The sequence below is a fragment of the Elaeis guineensis genome, chromosome 13, assembly GCF_000442705.2.
Source record: "Elaeis guineensis isolate ETL-2024a chromosome 13, EG11, whole genome shotgun sequence".
Classification (NCBI taxonomy): Eukaryota; Viridiplantae; Streptophyta; class Magnoliopsida; order Arecales; family Arecaceae; genus Elaeis; species Elaeis guineensis.
In genome coordinates this window covers 19,883,866-19,906,646 of record NC_026005.2, presented here as the reverse complement: position 1 = coordinate 19,906,646, position 22,781 = coordinate 19,883,866, and the positions used below count along the sequence as shown (strand labels likewise).

The 22,781-nt window shown below is 33.4% G+C and overlaps 2 protein-coding genes across 6 annotated transcripts in view; one reads left to right on the top strand and one right to left on the bottom strand.

Moving 5' to 3' along the window:
• Positions 1-1,545: 1,545 nt before the first annotated feature.
• LOC105056306 (uncharacterized) lies at positions 1,546-5,908 on the top strand. Of its 4 annotated transcripts, none has more exons than XM_010938458.4 (4): positions 1,546-1,768; positions 3,447-3,594; positions 3,783-3,847; positions 5,484-5,908. In XM_010938458.4, exons 2-4 carry the CDS (start codon positions 3,450-3,452, stop codon positions 5,571-5,573), a joined length of 300 nt encoding a protein of 99 aa, XP_010936760.1. In that variant the 5' UTR covers positions 1,546-1,768; positions 3,447-3,449; the 3' UTR covers positions 5,574-5,908. The 4 variants fall into 4 exon arrangements, with proteins under 4 accessions (XP_010936760.1, XP_010936759.1, XP_073104150.1 ...); XM_010938457.3 differs by having other exon boundaries at positions 1,548-1,768; positions 3,441-3,594; XM_073248049.1 differs by lacking the exon at positions 1,546-1,768 and adding an exon at positions 1,775-1,977.
• Positions 5,909-6,711: 803 nt separating this feature from the next.
• LOC105056307 (ATP synthase subunit O, mitochondrial) overlaps positions 6,712-22,781 on the bottom strand; it is a 17,083-nt gene continuing 1,013 nt past the window's right edge. The window contains exons 3-6 of one of the 2 annotated variants that reach the window (XM_073248151.1): positions 11,491-11,676; positions 10,076-10,188; positions 7,781-7,867; positions 6,712-7,086 (exon numbers count right to left, since the gene is read on the bottom strand). In XM_073248151.1, coding sequence (XP_073104252.1) covers positions 6,955-7,086; positions 7,781-7,867; positions 10,076-10,188; positions 11,491-11,662 — 504 coding nt within the window. In that variant the 5' untranslated portion in view covers positions 11,663-11,676 and the 3' untranslated portion in view covers positions 6,712-6,954. Of the gene's footprint in view, positions 7,087-7,780; positions 7,868-10,075; positions 10,189-11,490; positions 11,735-22,781 lie in introns of both variants that reach the window. The other variant, XM_073248150.1, reaches the window with a different exon arrangement.

Below are 22,781 nucleotides of genomic sequence, written 5' to 3'. Positions count from 1 at the left end.
TAGAGCAGAGCTGAGAATGGTTTGGGTAGGGATTGTGGACCACTTGATTATTGAGGGAGACCACTATAGTTATCAGATGGATCTATGCTTCTATTTATCTCCTTTTGGGCTTATTCTTTGATGGATAAATATTATGAAAAAGTTAGTCAACTTTTCTATTAATTAACTTACCTATATTTTTAGGTTTCTCTAAGTAGATAAATAATTTCTTATAGTCAGTATTTATTCATGAAATGAAAGAAAGTCTTACCCACCTAAGAGGTAGGTAAAGCCCTCTATAGCAAAGCTTTTAGAGAAAATACTTTCTAGCTCTTTAAAAGTACTTTTAGATGGTACAATAATATTTGATAAAAAATTGAAAAGCTATTTTGGCTTTATCAAAAAGGTAAGAAGGTCTAACTTTTTTTCAAAAATACTTTTTGATCAATGTCGAGAAGCTGTTTTAATTTAAATAAATTTTTTCTAATGATCGAAATGTCCACTAATAAATCTTATAATTACATATTATCTCATATCATATTATATTATTATATTATAAACATAATATAATAATAAATTAATATTATGATATATTATAAATGTATAATAAATCTATTATAGTATTATATCATAAAAATATAATATAATTTATTAAATTATAATAATATTATATTACACTATTCTGTTATATTATATATTAATAATATTATATAATATAATTTTTTAATATATAATATTATGTCATATTATTCTCCACTATACAATAGTATCAATATCTTTTGCTATCACTTAATCCTACCAAAAATATTTTTTTTATTTTAGTTATCAAATATATATTAAAATTTTAAAGTACTTTATAAATATGGTTACTAAATAACCAATAGCTTTTTATAAAAATTCTACTTTAAAAAATTCTACTCCTTAAAAGCTCTACTTCCAAAACTAAAAAAATATTTTTTTTTTCATTCCTAATATACGTTTAATCCTATAATAATAATATAATAATATATAATACTATCTTATATAATATCATATAATATAATTAATAGATAATACAATTTTATTATCTTTAATATAATATATTATTATAATAATATAATATTAATATATTATAATATTATAATAAAATATAATATATATGATAATATATTATTTTAATATATATTAACATTATATACTGTATTTGATTTTATTATATATAATATAATTTATTATATTATCTTATATATAATATATTTTATTTATATTTATGAATATATATTATATAATATTATATATTATAATATAATATAGTATACTATGTTATTATATATAATAATATTTATATAATAAAAAATATAATTAAAAATATGAATAAATTTTAGTACTTTATTTAAAAAATTAGTGATGTAAAAAAATATAGATAACAGATTTTTGAGTCATGTTTCAATACATAAAAGATTATAAATAAATTATTTTTTATATTTATTTTTTATATATTATTTAAAAAAATATTTATTTAAAAAATATATATTTTTAGATAAATTTTGTTACCTTCGGACTCTCCATGAGATATCTAGGATGCTTTGAGGGATGCATGTCTCTCTGTAATTAAGCTTATTCATCGGGAGGCAAATAGGATAATAGATCAGGTCATCTTCTACATGGTAGAGCGTTTAGGAGCATTTTGTGGGTTGATCTATATATATATATATATATATATAAATACCCGGCGCTTTAATCATCTCTCTGCTCTCGGGTCTCTCCGATCCCGTGCCGACGCTTCCGATCGATCCCTTCTCCAATTCCGGTGAGTCCGCCCCCCTCCTCTTTCCCTTCCACTTCCTTCCTCTTCCCCTCGAAGTCAGACTTCGGCCAAATGTTGCCGCCGAAGCCCCAACCCTAATCCTCTTCACGCTGGAACCCTAACCCTTATGAATATGCGTGGCCGTCACCCCGACCTTAGTCGTCGCGGCCCATCGCCTTTGGGGCCCTCCACCGATGGAGCGAGTTCTTGTGGTAATGATTCCTTTGTTGTAGATCCTTACACCGGAATCCACCTTGTCGTTGAGTTTTACAATTCACGGATGTTTCATCTGCTTCCAACTTCCACCACCACTTCTTTGACAATGGACATATCAAGTAGGATCAAGTTTTCTTTTTCTTCTATTTTTCGTTTCTCTTCTTTAAGCAAAAAACTTCATGGAGTTAGGAATCTTGATGCCACTATAATCAATTAGGAAAAAAATTAGCAACTGCGAATAGGATTGTGGTAATCAGGACATTAATTCCCTATTGAGACAGCGTTTTTTCTACGGAGTCAAAACTTTCTGCGAACTTCTTAAATTCTAGAATTATAACTGCTACTGTTCTTTGAATTTTCTGCATCATGAGGTAGCCAATGGTGAGTTCCATAATCCTGTACTAACTCCAATTAATTAGTTTTACATCATTTTCCCTTTTGGCTCCACATAGCTTCAGGTAAACATTTAACAATTCCTTCATCAACTAATGGACACCAAAAAAATGGTCATATTATCTGCATGTTGTTATACCATAGCCTAAATAACCTACCAGCAAAACCCTCATCTGGTTCATCGTTCGGACCATGACATCTTCATAATTTAAACATGAAGGAGAGAATGGATGGCCTGGTCATGGGTTTCATGAAATCTGAAAGAAAGAAACTAGGAGAATTTTATTAGTTAATAGTAAAATATGAGCTAATCTGATGAGACTCCAGAACCAAATTCATCTACAACAGATAAGATGGTCTAATTCCACATAGTTATATGCCTTTTTTAAGTCAGTTTTTAACAAAGTTGCCAACACTTAGTGGATCTTGATTCTTAAAGGAAAAGGGCAGTGCAAAATAATTCAGGTGGTGAAGAATTCGGTGTTTTTGTCCGATGTAACTCTGTTACAGCCCATGTTTGCTTCCCCTCTTTCATAATTTCTCCACACCACACCACCCCATTCCCCTTTTCTCCCCTGTTCCTTGGCCTTTCCATGCTGCCCCTTTGATATAATCTGTCCATATTGTCAATGAATTTTGATGGCCATACCATCTTTTGTACTTATTTTTATAAAAAGGTGGATGTCGATCTTTTTTTTTTCCCCAAAGATTTGACACATGTGCCCCCGAAAAGAATAACCAAGAGTTTGTTTTTATAACAAAAGCACTCTGCTTTAGCATAACTTTGTGAAACATTTTAGTAGCAATGTGTCATTTCTTTTTTTTTTTTTTCATGTTCTTCATTTTTGTTGGTTGACAGCCATATCTGTTCATCTTGGTTCTTGAGTTTTACTGCTTATCAATGAAGTGTTTTTGGAAATTTGATATTCATGATTACCTACATAGATTCGCTTCTGAGTTTGTTTCGTATAGAAACTGATACTCACATTCGTGCCATTTATTTCAACTATATAATTTTTTTCTTACATTTAAAATTGTGTTATGTGTTTTCTTTTGGTTGGGGAAGGATCAGAATATGCCATTGGGATTGATCATAGGGTTAGGGAGGGCGATGCGGAGGAAACGAACTTCATCATTAAATATATTATCTTCGAAAAGAGGGCCTCGAGACTATTACAAGGGAAAGAATTGCAAGCCCACTGGTTTCCACACTCGTAAAGGTTACCACTATCTTCTAACTTCATTCCCAGTCTCTATTTACTCAAACTTTTGGAGAAACTGAGGAACTAGGTCATGTAATTTGTATGTAAACAAACTTGAAAGCCTTCAAAATAATGTCATAAGTCTGATTTGGATTCGAATTTAGTGAAATGTGATTTTCATTGTTTGAAGTCAACCATATGAACAGGTGGGTACGTTGTGATGGATGAAAAGTTGCCACGTTATGTGGTCCCGGATTTGACTGACTTTAAGGTAATCTCTACCTTGCTAGCATTATAACTCATGGCATTATCATCCGTTGATACTCTGATTTTGAATGCTTATCTGATCAAGCAGTTATTCTGGGAATGCTTGTTGGTTATTTTATAAAAGCTAATTTATATGCTATACTATGTGTTTCCTTTTGAAATTATATGGCTTTTCAATATAACGTATTGTTTTTTGTGGTCATTTACTGTTAGCTTTTGCTGTATGGTATATAATATGTCATGATGTATCTGAATACATTCGTGATACAGGATATGATTAAAGCATTACATCCTATAGTTGTTTATTACATACACACACGCACACACATTGTAATGTACCAACAAAATAGCATACTACCTCATAGCATGATTAAATGTAGTTCGGTAGCACTAAATTAATGTCGGGGTCTGAAGTTTTATCTGAAACAGTACTGGTCGAAGCCTTGTGGAGTTATAGTATTAGTTTTTTAATGATGTTTTGAATTTTTTGGTGAAAATTGATCTCTCTCTCTCTTTTTTTTTTTTTTTTTTGGTAAAGGTGAAAATTGATCTTTTGAATTTAAACTTTGTAGTTTTAAGTAAGATTAAAGACATGTAGATGTTGAAAGGGATTTAAAAGAAACATAAACTTTGGCTATGTTTTACATCAATATCTTAAATTTTTAGAAACTAAGCAAGATCTTGTGCTTACAATTCAGGAATATGATAGCTGCGGTTGACAAGTATGATTTGTTTTCAGAATTATACATTACACAATCAAGGGTTAAAGCAACACAAACATAGTGCTTAGTGGTACACCTTTACTATATCATTCCATAATATCTGTACTCATTTTTCATTTGTTAATTATCACCAAGCATTTGATCAAATTGTTACTTGTAATGGTATATTTTATTTCTACAAAGAAGATAATTGATGCTCTTCTAGTCTTCTGACTCTCCCCCCACCTCCCCAGCATTGCGATCCCATGGCATCTTCTCCCGCCCATTTTTGAGCTGATCCTCCAACTATTCTCTCTTTCGTTCCCTCTAAATCCCAAATCACCTGGCTAGAGGTTGTACTCGGATGTAGCTGCATGAAAGTTCAGGGTATAAGGCTGTAGCAACTAGAGTTACCAAGGAAATGAGCTGATCCTCCATCTATCCTCTCTTTCATTCCCTCTAAATCCCAAATCACCTGGCTGGAGGTTGTCCTTAGTCGTAGCTGCATGAATGTTCAGGGTACAAGTCTGTAGCAAATAGAGTTACCAAGGAAATGTACAAACAAGGAATTGTGGCTGGTGTGAGTAGTGATAGCCTGATACAAGTCTGCAATTACTGTGCAACCTATGGTAATTATGGCCTTAATCATGGGCCACTCTTTTTTCACAAGTTACATTCAACCTCCTCTAACATAAGACTGATGTCAGTAAAGAGAAAATTCAATTACATGCGACCATACTATAATTATCTGCTGAATATTTATGACTAGAAAGCAAATACAACAGTTTATATCATTGGTAAAACCAATTTTGTAAAAGCATATTCAGCTTATACCTGCACCGTTGACAATCAGCTCAACCTATGACAAAAAACTTTTTGGGTTATTGCTCTTTATCATTTCCATTTTTTTTCTAATTTTATATATATATACTGGTGCAGCTGAAGCCTTATGTATCTCAGTGCCCAAGGGATGCAACTGCGACTTCCACCTCAGCAGACTCGGCAGCGTCTGCTGACACTGCCAACTAAATAAATAGGCATCTAATGTCTGTGGTTTTTGCCCCTGTTTTGTGGCTGCATGATTGCATAGCAATAGCAGATACTCTTGAATGAGTGGAACTAAAGCCGAAGGCTTGCTTGTCTCTGTAGAATGATTCAAGCTCTTAGGCATCTTTGGGTTTAGGCTTTTGTGTCATCAACAACAAACTTTGAAGTGCCCTGCAAAAGATATTTTTTGATTGACTAAAAGAGGTTATGAATTTTTGATAGAATGTAGAATTGATATTCAGAAAGATACCATGGTACTTCAAATCGCCATACAATTTCATACTTTAAAGGGAAATTACGTTGGTTAATTTGGTATCGGTGGTTCCAAAAGGTTGTAGTTAATTCACGGGCTTTCTGGTTTGGGAGCTTGGCACCTGGGTGTCACCTGATTTTATCCTGCAACTGTACTTGAGAATTCTTGATGCTCCTTTATCCGGCTCTGCCTCATCCATGGCAGGCATTGTGATAATCTTATCATACACTATGTAGTATTAATAAATCGTGATAGGATCGATGGATGAAAATAAGTTTTAATAAATGATAAGTAGATGGAAGTAAGTTTGAGGTCCAAATATTTTGTTATTGATTTGGTTAAAGTCCACAAAAACGCAACCAGATATTCCCCGACTTTCAGGAAAAAGGCAACTGCTTCGTATCGCAACACATTAAATCACATTTTCTGTGGGACGTGCAACCAGATATTCCCCGACTTTCAGGAAAAATGCAACTGCTTCACATTACAACACATTAAATCACATTTTCTGTGGGACTTGAACGATAGTGTATGCTACACTTTAACATCACTTGGAATGACTTTGCACTCAAATGCTAACGAGGTGCAATCAAATTATCAAAGAACAATCTTTTTTATTTTTATATTTTCATTACAAAGTCTTTGGCATAAAGAATGCTTTATTAGGTGAGCAATCATTGTCATCATCACCATGATCATCTCGCACCTTTTGAAAAATCGTCAACACATGAAACACTGAAATTTTCTACCGTCCAAAAGAATTTTAATTTCGATGTGTCAAATCACAACAACTTAACAAAGATCCGTGTCTGTCAAGTATACTCCTGCTAGAACAGCATAATAATACCACAAACTGGTCAACGATAATAATAAAAGTTTATTATATCCATTCACTGAAAAAAATTTAAATCGGCCGCTCTTAATAACTTTAAAGCTTGAATTTGAGGACACAAGCAATGAAAAAAAGGGAAAAGATTTATGCCGGGCCATGCCCTATAAGACTAAGAGTGCCCTTCTCTCAAAACTTTATTTCAGTCAGAGAGAGACAAGTAGGAATTGTATCGAATGGTCTACCAGGTCAGCCATCTTGCTAGGAACTGCCAATCTGGGTTACTTTAAGCTGCCAAAATTAATAGGTTCCCTCAAGAAATTCTCCATTTGCTTTGCCCTTGTCTTTATAGACATGTCAAATACTTTCTGCCCGAATTCAACCACCAAACCTCCAAGAATACTGGGATCAATCTGCAAAGCCAATATATAAAGAGCAAGAAGTTTTACTGCACCAACTTATTGTCAACCAAGCAAACCTCAAAGTCATTTGGCTACAGCTACTAACAATACCAAAAAAAAAAGAGGAAAAAAAATCAAATGAACCAAAAGATAAAGATAACTAACACGTTGGAAACCACAAAAAAAACTAGAACGCCTGATATCCACCAAGATCATTCAACATCCAACTTCTGGGAGGAAAAGGCTGCTCCTTTTCTTTTTGAAGCGGTTGCTCGGTCTAGGCTTTTATGGGAACAGTTTCAATGTCCACGGGACATGCTTTTTAAATCTTTTCGTTTCTTAAAGAATACAGTAACTTCCTAAACTAATGTATCACAATTTTCTTGAAGTAAATATGTAAAGTCGCTAGAGACAATTTCGAAATGTGGTTATGTTCACGGTGATGGCAAAAGTTACAAGCACAAATAGCAGCAGAGCATACAATATGGGAAAATTGATAAAACGTGAAATGCTTTTAAAAAGCTTTTTCTTTTTCTGAAAAGAAAGAATTACAAGCAAAGAGGCAAACATCCCTTGGAAGAGGAAAGTAATGTGTTTAGTTTTAAAACAAGAAATCCAATAACCAATCTTTGAAACTCAAAAGACCACCTTTTAAAAAATTCACCTAAGCAAATGATAAGCAACGCCTTATGCAACAAAGACGTACCTTTTGTTCTATAATTACAGTTTTCCCTTGTCCAAGAATTTCTTGCAATGTTTGCTTCAGTTCTTTTTCCTCTTCAGCAGGAAGTGGCTGGTGACAAGATGCAGAAAACAATTAACTACAATTTGAATTAATAGAAAGTATAGTTTAAAAGGCTATCAAAAGAACACCTTGAACGAATGGCAACCATGCTGTAACAATTGACTTGAAGGATTAGCTGAGAGATCTCTTTTTTTTTTTTTTTTTCCTTCTTTTAGTTTAGCAAATACTAACTGCCCATCTTAAATGTCTATAGCTCTAGATGATTCAACAAAAAGCAACCCTCATTCTACTTTAATTCTATCACCATCATACATCCCTGGCACCTTTTCCTCTCCTCTTCCTCTTCTCTCTGTCATTTTCCCCAAAGAATGTCGATCCACATCTTACTGGTTCCAACCTATACCAATGAAGCTACAGAATACACTATTTATTATCCAGCCTCATGAATATGGGGCCAAAGGTACCATGAAGCATTGACTAACAAATAATAAACCTTTTGTTTAATTTAAAACATAACAGTAAAGTGAATAATCAGTCAATGGAGAATCAAGGAGAAAAGATATAATTCATAATTAACAAAATAAGCTGATTTGTCACCATTTCCAATAACGGTTTATGTTACAAATGTCACAGACTGTCATCATAATGGCCAAATTGATCTGAACCAAGATTTTACGTCTCGACGGAATGGGGGGCGTCCCGGCAGTGTCATCCCATTTCTATAAGAAAATGGGACAGGGATGAGGTCGGGACTTCGAAACCCATTCATGCAGGAAAAGAACAAGAAAGAAGAAAGAAGAAAGAAGAAAGAAAGAAAGGAAGACGGAAAAAGTGAAAAGTGAAAGGAAAGAAGAAAAAAAATGAAAGCATGAAGGAAAGGGAGAAGAAAATGAAAGGAAGGAAAGAAGAAAGAAAGGAAAGAGAAATAAGAAGAAAAAGAAAAAAGAAAGAAAGGGATGACAAAGAGAAGGAAGAAAAAGAAAGAAAGGAAGGTAGAAGAAAATAAAAGAAAAGAAGAAAAGAAAGGAAAAAAGAAGGAAAGAGAGATGAAGAATATCTACTGGGATGTGTGATCAGGACAAGATGGGACAACGAGGCGTCCCGTTGCATGGAGATAGTGGGACACCTCCATTCCACGAGATTTAAAACTTTGATCTAAACACACAAATGCCAGCCCATGATGTTTTATGTCAACACTGCACTTGAAAAGGGTATAGATGTCTCTGAGAAAGTCAAACAAGTAGAGGTGCAGGGGGATAGGACCAAACCAAATTACACAAACTCAACATGGTTTTGATATCTAACCTCTGGAATCTGGTACTGGTTCCAAGCCTAAACACCACTGGCTAATTAATTTAGGAACTGGGTAATGCAAAACTAGATCCAACTAAATTACACTTTACTTGACCATAATAGGCTCAACAGGTAAATCTGGAATTTGGCTGACAGGCCCAACTCCAACCAGAGCAACACTTAAATTTAATTTGCCAGAAAGAAATTGATAAAAATAGAACAAATCTGCACACGAATTCTGCATATTATATCCAAATTTTGATTTTGATTTCATGAATCATGCCAATTTAACACCCAAGTGCATCCTATACGTGCATGATTGTTTGATACCATGATTACAAGCTAAGTTTTGAAAAAATAAATTCATGCGGGCAGCAGCCCAAGCCATATGAGAACACTCGATGAAACACTCTAAAAGGGAAAAAATGACCGATTGCAATTACAGACAAGTTAATAGTGCAACTAGTGTAAAAAACCTACTATATGAATGTACATACATATGTACATCTGCACATATATATCTGTATCTATATCTATATCTAATATCTCTCTCTCTCTCTCTCTATATATATATATATATTAAGAAATAGGTTAGAAGCACATATTTTGTTGGAGAACTTGTAAAGCAACCTTACTAGTGGGGAAAAAAGATGATGAAAAAACATTTTTAAGTCAAAATGCATGTGATTTCTTTCAATTCCTAATTTAACATATACGCAAGAACTATTAAACCCATAACCATAAGCTCCACATGAACATTTACATATTTCCCCACAATGTATTTCCAGTCAGAGAGCATGTTATTCAATCCAACAGTGGCTTACTAAATACAGGATCAAGGAATACTTTTTTATCAACTCATTTTCACCTAGTGTCTCATCATTTCTATTTTTCCTTGATAAATGAACTTTACATTAGCTATCATCCATATAAACAGTGCAAAAAAGAAGGAAGTGAACTTACAATAACGGTTGTGACAATAACTTTCACTTCACCCTTGTGCGCCATTGCCAATTCAACAAATCTCTTAGAAATACGCTCTACATGTCTAAGTCTCCCATTATCAGCCAAGACAGCTGGTATAGATAAAAAAGATGAAATGAAAAATTAGAATGTCCATATAATGATAAGGGAGTTGTTTTTTTCTTTTTTGGTTGGGGGGGTGGGGGGATACTAATATGCCAAAAGGCAACAGGTAATACTAATATGCGCACGCCCATGAACTATAGCAGTAAAATATAATATACAGTATATTCCAGCTGAGAAATATGGTATTTTACATGATAAAATAAATACCTCAAAAATGATATGAGCATAATGAGATGACATAATTCATGAGGACATGCAGAATAAGAATGTAATTAGATAGATAAGAACATCTACATCAACTACCTATGCATGAAAGAAATTTACGTCAGTAGAACGATAATAATAATAGAGCAACTCCCAAGCTGGAGAAAAGCATTTTGTGTTTGTATACTCCAGAAATCATGCATAACAAAAGGAAGCAGGTAAATAAAAAGTCAATACATGACTAAGCCTTAATCCCAGACTAGTTGGGTCAGCTAGAAAATGTGGAGAAGTAATGTTATATGACCATGTGTAGTCCATAACGAAAAAAGGTATGCTACTTTCATATGATGATATCTTTTGAGCATATGACTGAAAAGTATAAATTTTAGCAAAACTTATCCTACAGTTACAACAGATAATGGTATATGGTGTACATGCCCTTCATATACCCCATGCATTAATGACATGCACCCCTTCATACCCAATTGTCTAACAAGAACTCTTATCAAGTCAAACAATAAATTGATCAAGCAGATATATTCACAAGTACTGAGAGCAATCAATTGACACTTCTTGTGCATTTTAAAAAACATGAAGTCAATGGTTAACAATTTATTATGGTTTTCAGAAATTGGTTAAGCTTTCCATTAGTTCAGGCAGACATAATCTGTGAAAAACTATAAGACGCATCACTAGAATATGATGCAAAATCTAAACAGATGTACAGGGCATATGCCCTCCGGATAAGTAGACACAGATGGAAAAAAATATAAAAAACTCATCCAAAATCTTTCCCTGAAAGAAGAACACATGCCATAGCAATACGTATATGCTATACACAAAATGTCAGATACAAGACTGGTAGCAACACGTAATATACAGCTATTCAGGCAATGTCATCCGGTTATGCAAAATTAAAAAAAATCCTTGTAGCATAGCACCAGTTAACTGAGCATATCTCATGCCATAGGTTTCTTTATGATGTCACACAAATAGAAAAGATATTTGCATCCTACACCCCAAAATAGTCTATTAATCATTAAACTAAAAGCAATTTCATAAAAGCAAACTTATTTAGGACATACCCAAGAAATTTTTGGTGGTATCCGAAAAACCAGCTTCAGCAAATACTTCTTTTACAGCCTTTACCCTAGTCTCTCTAGGTACTGACAAATCCTTGATAAACTGCGAGAACAGAGGGCTCCTCTTGGATGCCTCAACAATGTCAAGAATCTCAGATTCAACCTTGTCCACCATATTTGCATTGGAGGCTGCAAGAAACAGAGCAGATGCATAGTTTCCTGAACCTCCAAACAACGACAATGGCAACTGTAATTCCATGTGAAAATCAGCATGAGAAAATCAAGAAATGAAACTTACACGAAAATGAGACGAGTCAAAACTAGCACAACTTTATAAGTATCCAAAGATCAATAGGCTATAAAAGTTCAGAGGCCATCATACAAATTCACATAATGTTGTTCCCTTGATATATTCTTGTAATTTGGTTGATCAATTATTGTTCACAGTGTACTAATAATTTTGCACTTCTATTAATGATTGGTTCTACCTTTGTTTTTCAGAAAGTAGCTTTGTTGCTTCAAGCAGGAAAATTTTAAATCTCAACAGCTTCTCAGAAAACAAGGCATGAAGTCTTATGATGAGGAAAGTATAACAAGGAAAATTGCAAGCTACCATCATATATTCTTGAAAACGGAGAAGATCTGATTAATTTTAGGTGACCTTATTCTTTGTTACATAAACACCGTTTAGACACTTCCACATCCCAAGTCTATGAAAGCTACGCTTTCCAGCTTGTGCACCAGAGTCCAGTTCCACACTAGCTCTAGTTTTGAGCACGACATAAGTGGGTCATTGTACCTGTCACGCCCCCGACCCGAGATTGTGAATCGAGGGTCATGGCAACCGCCGCATACTCATAGAAAACTCTTCCCATAAGCATGCAAGGCATCTTATCATATTATCTTAAAACAACAGCGGAATAATTAGTCAATAATTTAAATCCAAAACATAACGACCTAAATTTTTTTTCTTTAATGTCTCAATAAATTCAACAATGATTCATAGGCCTTACATCAAATTCAATAAGACTTTCAACCTAAAATAAAAGTATAGGGATTCTACTTCTGATCACTCTTCTATTCATATCTTGTATCATCTTAATTCCTCAACATCTGTAAAAACAATAAAAATAGGAGGTAATGAGCTAGACAGCCCAGTAAGCAATGATCACTTTTCAAAAGATTTCATCAGGCATTTAAGTAAATCATCATTTATAGAAAATAAGTATATAGAGTTCATCAATTCGAAATCAATTTCAATTATGCAACATAATTCATGCCAAATTCATTTCTTTTTCGAAAATTCAAGTTTCTTTCTAAATTTCAATTTCTTTCATTCTTAAATTCTTTTCATCAACCATGAGCTATGACCACATTTTTTCTGTGGCAGGGTCATAATACCGCGTATCTGCTTGCGGTGAGCTGCAAATCATCTAGCAGCAAAGTCCTTCGGAACCGCTGGTCTCTCTGACGGTTTGTCGCTGGTCTCTCTGGCGACATGTCGCTGGTCTCGCAGGCGACATAAACCCTCAGGACAATCAATTGCCAACGTATATGCCCGCATTGGCAGGATCCTTTACATAGTCAGGTTGTCAATTCATAGTGTTTCTTATATCATAATTCTTCATAAATCATATTTCATATTCTAATTTCGATAATAAAACATATAATCATGTAGTATCGAAATCAATCAATATAATGCATCATGAAATCAATATGTTCAATCATGCTTCATCATAACATTTCAAATAAGATATTTTTATAACAAAATATCATTCATCCAATTCATGCATCATTTCACAAATCATGTCAGAAAAATACATTATAATTTGTCGATAAATCTAGAAAAAGTGAAACATTACTTACCTCAAACGTATTCCAAAAAATCCACATAATTCTATAAATTTTCTTTCAAAAATTCTGTTCGTAGATCATATCGCGATATCCTATGATCAAACATCCACAATCCTATACAGAATCAATTTCAATAATTAGAAAGAATACGAATACCATATTTCAACGGTTTAGATTGGGTCCGATCATCTAATTTCATCTAATCAAAATCTAATTAGGACCTAAATGATCCAAAGTTTGACTATCAGATCAAATCAGATTCGAAGTGATAGGACCGAGGTTTCTTCATCGATTTCATAAAATCAAGTGGAGAGAGAAAATCAGAGGAGAGAGAATTCATGAGGTACGATTCGAATTGATCAGGTGACACAATCCAACATTACGTTTGGTCCAGTATCTCAATTGATGAAATCAACATGATCAAATCAAATCATGGCTAGATCGAAATCATGGATAATCAAATCTAAAGATTCATGATCTGATTAAGGTGGGTGCCAGTACGCTGTCTGACAATCATGGATCAGGATTCTTCATTAGAATCAGATCAGGACTATTGAAAGAATTTCCTCATTGATAAATTGATCAAGAGAGAGAAATCGATCGAGAGAGAAAAATGACTTTAGAGAGAGAAAATTCTAGAGAGAGAAAATTTTAGAGAGAGAAAACTCATCTTGAACTCTTCAAACGATATGATTCAACAAATTCGATCGATCAGATCAAATCATGCTAAGATTATCATGTGGATAATTCAATAAGATCATGAGAAATAAAATCTAAAAATACTTGATCTGATCAAAGTGGATGTCGGTGTACCGTCCGACGATCACGGATCAAAAATCTATCACGAGGATCATTTAAATTCATCATCATTCTTCTCAAAATTCTAAAAATCTTAGGAGAGAAATAATCTAGAGAGAGGATTCTAGAGAAAGAAAGTAGAGAGAGAAAGTCCAATTCTAGAGAGAGAAAATACTAGTTCAGGCTGAAGAGAGAGAAGGAAGAGAGAGAAACTCTCTTTCTCACATTTTATTATTTATATCATTATTTATTAATTTATTTTATTTTTTTTTCTTCTTTTCTTTCCTTTCTTTTTTTTTTCTTTTTCTTCACGGAAGAGAGAGGAGAGAAAATCTTATTTATTATATTATTATATTATTATTATTTTATTTTTCTTATTTCTTATTTTCCTTTTTCTTTTTCTTTTCTTTTTCTTCTTTTTCTTTTCTTTTGCTTCTTCTTTTCTTTTTCTTTTTCTTTTCCTCCTTCTTCTTCTTCTTTTCTTCTTCTCCTGTGGGTTCCTTTGGGCCAAAACAGGGGACCGTGAGGTCCCCTCGTTGGTTGGCCGGCCGGCGGCGCAGCCGGCGTGGGACGGCCGTCGGTAGGAGAAGGGTGACTCGTCGATAAGAAGAGGGCCAAAATCGATGGTCGGCGGCGACCACCGACGTTAGAAATCAAAGAAAAACAAGCAAAATATAGAGGTTCTTCCGCAACAAAATCCGGCGACTCCGGTCGCCGGCGAGCATGCACACTGGCATTGAAAGGAAGGGGGAGAAGAAAGGAAGGGGAGGAGGTTTACCTCCGACGCCGGCGAGGCTTTTCCGGCGAGCAATTGGACGGCACAGGGACGGATCTTCCGCGAGAATTTTTCGGCGATTACCGCCGACTGAGCTTGTGATCTTTGGTGGAAGGGAGAGAGGAGGGATCTCCTCCTTAAATAGAACCGAAGGGAGCTCGTCTCCGACTCCGATTGGGAGCCGGCGAGAGGAGGAAGAAGACTCCTTCGGGAGTCTTCTCCGCTATTTTTCTATTTTTTTTGTTCGTTTGGATTCTTACATGGGTTGGGCCGTCACATTCTTCCCCTCTAAAAGAAATTTCGTTTTCAAAATTTTTCCTGCTTGAGTCTTCGTATTTCTTTACTTGAATTTCATCCTCAAATATTTCAAAATTCTAATTCTTGATACAAATTTATTCTTAAATCATTTCATAAGGAAAAAGTTAATACATTAATATCGATCTGAAACGGAACCATTCATTTTCTTATTTATCAAGATCAACGTCTCAAAGATTTTCAATGTTTTCAAGATTTTGAAATTATGATCTCATTTCCTGTAAAAATTAATGTTCAATATCTCATGACTCAAATTAAAATCAAATCTATCTCTTGTGAATAGAAGAAAGTAAATGTCTCTATTCTTGCATAAGAACTTCATTCATCATCATTTATTTATTTATTTATTTATTTTAAAATATTAACCACTCTTAATTTCAACCCATCATAAGATAGGAAAACATACTTCTATGAATCATTTGACGATATCCCAATCAATCAAAATTTAAAAATATTTTCTCTTATTCGTACTTTCAAAGATTGAAGATTTATTATTTCAATCTCATTCTCGAACTTTTGATATTTTATTTCTCGATGCAACTTCATCATTAAGTCATTTCATAAAGATCAATATCACCATTGTTGATTAAATCAATATCACTATTTCTAGTCATCGAAATTTTTTTACTCAAATCTTCAAACTCTTAAATATTCTAATTCTTGAAGCAAATTTTATCATTAAGTCATTCCATAATGAAAATCAATAACTCAAAAATTGATCTAAATCAAAACTATATTTTTCTTATAATCAAAATCAATGTCTCTATTCTAAGTAAGTATATCAATTTTCTTTATCTAAATATTAACAACTCTTAATTAATCAATTTATTATCAAATTAAATTATAAATAACTCCAATCCATCTTTTGTAGAACAATCGTCAATATCAATAGATAACCTCAATCTTTTTCATTTAGTCAGAGAAATAATAATAATCAAAAGAGTTCTAACTTCAAATTTTATTATACCCTGAAGATAATTATTTGAGTATACTAATCTAAAATCAAAATCATCATTCGATAAATGATCTCAAATTCTTTTTAATAAATAGAGAATTATAAAATTTAATTTTAAGATATTCTAAATCTAAAATCAAAAATCAAAGGTCCACTCATCCTAGAATTAGGATGCTAATTATTTTTGCAGCATAGTAGGTGGAAGCACTACTTTTAAAAGTCACATTAAGATATCTAAAATGATTCAAAATTTTAAAATATTATTCTTTCTAATGTCAATAAATTTTTTTGTATCAAACCATATCATCTATCATAATTTTTTGACTCAAAGAATCAACATTCCTGACTTACTCAAAGTAATCCAGATTATCATGCTTCCGCTGCGCACTCTGATCTAACAATCAAAATTTTTTAGCTTCATCAAAAAAATTTTGATCAAATTATTTCTTTATCTTATCAATAGAAAAGATCTAAAATTTTAAATTTCAATTGAAGTCAAAGATTAACTTTCGATTCTCATTCATACTTTTACTGGTGTACAATAATCTTGATTAACCCTTGAGTTCAATATCATATTTAAACCATCATATAGATTTACTAAAATCAATATTAATCAAATCTTAATTCTCATATCAATTCAATTCGATAAATTTTCAAATCAAAGTTCTTATAAATCAAATCAACGAAAAAAATCTTTCGATGCTCCGTCAAATTTGGACATAATCAGAATAAAAATTTTAAATCATTATTATTTTTTTTTTCTAAAATTTCTATCATTAGGATCTTCAATATCTATCAAATATCCTTTCATAACATTCATACAAGCTTCAAAAAAATCAAATCTCCATTTAATAGTAGATTCAATTAGGGACCTCATTAACAAAAGCAAAGGAAACTCCATATCAATTCTTAAATCCAAAATTTCTAAATTATAAATTCACATGGATCCCTTAATCTGAAATAAATATAAATCAGATCTTTTATCTTAATTTAAAGATATCAATTTTTCATTAACAATCTCAACAATAATATCAGAAAATCTCTTGATCAACTTAGATACGAAATCTTTAAATTGAAATTTCATACACATCATGTACTCTCCAAGAGACATAATAAGATCTATTATCTAGATCTAAGGATAATGATTAAAGATTCCAGTACGATGAATATTCTACAACCTCATAATCGATTTTCATCAATAAGTTTCTTTGCAATATCCTCAAATATGCATTCATCCTAATATGCCACTTTATATATGATCCACATACCAAATTCAATTTTGATAAATATTCCAATCAAGCATCATAAAAGACTTTTCTTAGTCCATCCTGGAATAATATTTTATTATCAAATCTTTATCTTGCCAATAACAGTCAACTTCTCAACTAGAAGTAATATCATAATATTATTCTCATATCGAATTTGAACTTACGATTCACTTGAATAACCAATGATCAAATTAATAACCATAATGCACAATAAAATTTTATGTCAATCCTTTTGTGATTACTTTCGATCAAAATCTAACTAATCATATCATGATCTACAGATTATCCATTATATTTCAAACTCCATATATCATAATCTCTTGTGATCCTTTTATACATAATCACAATGTTTAATCAAAATTTTTAAATATTTCTCCTACTACAATCATCAAAGATCTACACTATAATGTCCCTAGTATCTATCCACTTACACCCATTCTATATCTGATTCTATGTTTCATAATTCATCCACTTATGCTCTGATACCACTATAATTGTCACGCCCCCGACCCGAGATTGTGAATCGAGGGTCATGGCAACCGCCGCATACTCATAGAAAACTCTTCCCATAAGCATGCAAGGCATCTTATCATGTTATCTTAAAACAATAACGGAATAATTAGTCAATAATTTAAATCCAAAACATAACGACCTAAATTTTTTTTCTTTAATGTCTCAATAAATTCAACAATGATTCATAGGCCTTACATCAAATTCAATAAGACTTTCAACCTAAAATAAAAGTATAGGGATTCTACTTCTGATCACTCTTCTATTCATATCTTGTATCATCTTAAATCCTCAACATCTGTAAAAACAATAAAAATAGAAGGTAATGAGCTAGACAGCCCAGTAAGCAATGATAACTTTTCAAAAGATTTCATCAGGCATTTAAGTAAATCATCATTTATAAAAAATAAGTATATAGAGTTCATCAATTCGAAATCAATTTCAATTATGCAACATAATTCATGCCAAATTTATTTCTTTTTCGAAAATTCAAGTTTCTTTCTAAATTTCAATTTCTTTCATTCTTAAATTCTTTTCGTCAACCATGAGCTATGACCACATTTTTCCTGTGGCAGGGTCATAATAACGCGTATCTGCTTGCGGTGAGCTGCGAATCATCTGGCAGCAAAGTCCTTCGGAACTGCTGGTCTCTCTGACGGTTTGTCGCTGGTCTCTCTGGCGATATGTCGCTGGTCTCACTGGCGACATAAACCCTCAGGACAATCAATTGCCAACGTATATGCCCCCATTGGCAAGGTCCTTTACATAGTCAGGTTGTCAATTAATAGTGTTTCTTATATCATAATTCTTCATAAATCATATTTCATATTCTAATTTCGATAATAAAATATATAATCATGTAGTATCGAAATCAATCAATATAATGCATCATGAAATCAATATGTTCAATCATGCTTCATCATAACATTTCAAATAAGATATTTTCATAACAAAATATCATTCATCCAATTCATGCATCATTTCACAAATAATATCAGAAAAATACATTATAATTTGCCGATAAATCTAGAAAAAGTGAAACATTACTTACCTCAAACGTATTCCAATAAATCCACATAATTCTATAAATTTTCTTCCAAAAATTCTGTTCATAGATCATATCGCGATATCCCATGATCAAACATCCACAATCCTATACAGAATCAATTTCAATAATTAGAAAGAATACGAATACCATATTTCAACGGTTTAAATTGGGTCCGATCATCTAATTTCATCTAATCAAAATCTAATTAGGACCTAAACGATCCAAAGTTTGACTATCAGATCAAATCAGATTCGAAGTGATAGGACCGAGGTTTCTTCATCGATTTCATAAAATCAAGTGGAGAGAGAAAATCAGAGGAAAGAGAATTCATGAGGTACGATTCGAATTGATCAGGTGACACAATCCAACATTACGATTGGTCCAATATCTCAATTGATGAAATCAACATGATCAAATCAAGTCATGACTAGATCGAAATCATGGATAATCAACTCTAAAGATTCATGGTCTGATTAAGGTGGGTGCCAGTACGCTGTCTGATAATCATGGATCAGGATTCTTCATTAGAATCAGATCAGGACTATTGAAAGAATTTTCTCATTGATAAATCGATCAAGAGAGAGAAATCGATCGAGAGAGAGAAATGACTTTAGAGAGAGAAAATTCTAGAGAGAGAAAATTTTAGAGAGAGAAAACTCATCTTGAACTCCTCAAACGATATGATTCAACAAATTCGATCGATCAGATCAAATCATGCTAAGATTATCATGTGGACAATTCAATAAGATCATGAGAAATAAAATCTAAAAATACTTGATCTGATCAAAATGGATGTCGGTGTACCGTCTGACGATCACGGATCAAAAATCCATCACGAGGATCATTTAAATTCATCATCATTCTTCTCAAAATTCTAAAAATCTTAGGAGAGAAATAATCTAGAGAGAGGATTCTAGAGAGAGAAAGTCTAATTCTAGAGAGAGAAAATACTAGTTCAGGCTGAAGAGAGAGAAAGAAGAGAGAGAAACTCTCTTTCTCATATTTTATTATTTATATCATTATTTATTAATTTATTTTATTTTTTTCTTCTTTTCTTTCCTTTCTTTTTTTTTCTTCACGGAAGAGAGAGGAGAGAAAATCCTATTTATTATATTATTATATTATTATTATTTTATTTTTCTTCTTTCTTTTTTTTCCTTTTCTTTTTTCTTTTTCTTTTCTTTTTCTTTTCTTTTTCTTTTCTTTTTCTTTTCTTTTCTTTTTCTTTTTCTTTTCCTCCTTCTTCTTCTTCTTTTCTTCTTCTCCCGTGGGTTCCTTTGGGCCAAAACAAGGGACCGTGAGGTCCCCTCGTTGGTTGGCCGGCCAGCGGCGTAGCCGGCGTGGGGCTGCCGTCGGCAGGAGGAGGGTGACTCGTCGATAAGAAGAGGACCAAAATCGGTGGTCGGCGGCGACCACCGACGTCGGAAATCAAAGAAAAACAAGCAAAATATAGAGGTTCTTCCGCAACAAAATCCGGCGACTCCGGTCGCCGACGAGCATGCACACTGGCATGGAAAGGAAGGGGGAGAAGAGAGGAAGGGGAGGAGGCTTACCTCCGACGCTGGCGAGGCTTTTCCGGCGAGCAATTGGACGGCACAGGGACGGATCTTCCACGAGAATTTTTCGGCGATTGCCGCCGACTGAGCTTGTGATCTTTAATGGAAGGGAGAGAGGAGGGATCTCCTGCTTAAATAGAACCGAAGGGAGCTCGTCTTCGACTCCGATTGGGAGCCGGCGAGAGGAGAAAGAAGACTCCCTTCGGGAGTCTTCTCCCTTATTTTTCTATTTTTTTTTTTTTTGTTCGTTTGGATTCTTACATGGGTTGGGCCGTCACAGTACCCATACAAAACCTCTCTTAACTCACCATATTACACATTATCCATAATGCAGATATAGAACATACTTTCCTTTAAATACCCTTGAGCTGATACTTCGAATTCATCTATTATATAATATGTGGAAGACAGTAAATTGATTATTACTCGCAATCATGTCAAGCAAAGATATAATATACTCAAGAGTTCAATCATTAATATCCCATTTGGAAGTTAATTTGGAAAACCTATTTGACAACATTACCTTCCTTTGTTGATAAGCATGAGGAAAACAAGTCAAATGCTTTACTATGTAGGCCCACAATGGATAACCATGAAAGATCAACGATAATATTCTCTATATCCAAGTTGATTTAACAAGAAAGCAAAGTGAACTAATTCGTGGACCTTTTCACTCTTCAAAATCCTAACAATCCTCCAAACTCCATCATAAGAGAAATGACTGATCAGCTTATTCCTATTCACCATTTTAGTTTGTTTAGCTCATTAACTCTTTTATAGGCATCTTCTGCCACATGATAAGTGGTGCATTACCCCCTCCATCAACTAAGAGTTCCGTACTATTGTTCAAATTAGTCCATTCCAAATCCTTAACTTTCAGAAAGCTTAGGATTGCGCGCATCATTTTTTTTTCATCTGAAAGAGTCATAGTCAAGATATCCAATGTTTCTGAACAGCACTAGAATCCTTTCCTATTAAGCTTCATATTATCTTCTAACAACTATAGTTTCTTAAGAATCACTTAATGGAATCAGCATCAACTGGAAAGAACTGCCACAAGAACTTGACAAGCTCTTCAAAATTTTCCATTTTTCAAATGGAAAGAAAGTAAGCAACAAGGTAATATCCTTAAAAGAGTGGGGGTCCACATATTAAGGATAAGGTTTACAACATCCCCAGCAGGGCACTAGAATCCTTTCCTATTAAGCTTCATATTATCTTCTAACAACTATAGTTTCTTAAGAATGACTTAATGGAATCAGCATCAACTGGAAAGAACTGCCACAAGAACTTGACAAGCTCTTCAAAATTTTCCATTTTTCAAATGGAAACAAAATAAGCAACAAGGTAATATCCTTCAAAAAAGTGGGGGTCCACATGTTAAGGATAAGGCTTACAGCATCCCCAGCAGGGCATGTTTGGTATTGCTTCTACTTTCCAAAGGGGCTTTGTACAATGCTTCAGTGGAAATGCTTTGAAAAGCTTTTTCACTTGTTCTGTTTGATAACACATAGTATAAACTATAAATTTTTCTTGACATATGTATTTGGCTAAGATTCTGATCTAGTCATGGTAGTTTCAAATCTGACTCGATGAAAATTCATTTTAGATAGATAACTTCAAGGTGACCTAGCAAATCATAAGTTGAATTTGGGTTGGGTCCACACAGACCTATTATTTTTATGAAAGCAAGGTAGGTGTTACACTTAAGGATAAGCCAAAAGCTGGTCAGCATTTTGATTTCTGTTCTTGCAAAAAGCATTCTTATTATCAAGGTTTGTTGTACAAGTGCATACAGCTCCATACTGGACATGCTATACTGCACAAATATAGATGCACTAAGTGTCAGTTGCCAAGCTGACTCCGGTACTAGGCATATTGACACTTTACTAGCATAGTGCCAATACAGGATATAGTATCAAGATTGCGAATCTTGCTTATCATAGTACCAAACCGATCACTTTCAAGGAGTGCTAATTTTTTCAAGTAATGTCAAGCACACAATTAATCCTTTAGCTTAATTGCTAAATGTTAACTCACCAAAAAACATCAATTTATGCTCTTGAACTCTACAAATGCTCATCCCAGATGTAGAATACCCAAAGCACGTACGTACTCATGCATCCAAAGAAACAACTTCCATCTCAACTTAGCTCAACAGTATTTATAGATACTCTTAAATTGGTAGTTTTCCTTCAGGCTTTGCATGTCGTAC

Excerpts from the sequence above, each read along its gene's own strand:
- LOC105056306 (XM_010938456.3), top strand. Across the intron at positions 3,595-3,782 it reads TGGTTTCCACACTCGTAAAG|GTGGGTACGTTGTGATGGAT; the intron begins GTTACCACTATC and ends CCATATGAACAG. Across the intron at positions 3,848-5,483 it reads CGGATTTGACTGACTTTAAG|CTGAAGCCTTATGTATCTCA; the intron begins GTAATCTCTACC and ends ATACTGGTGCAG.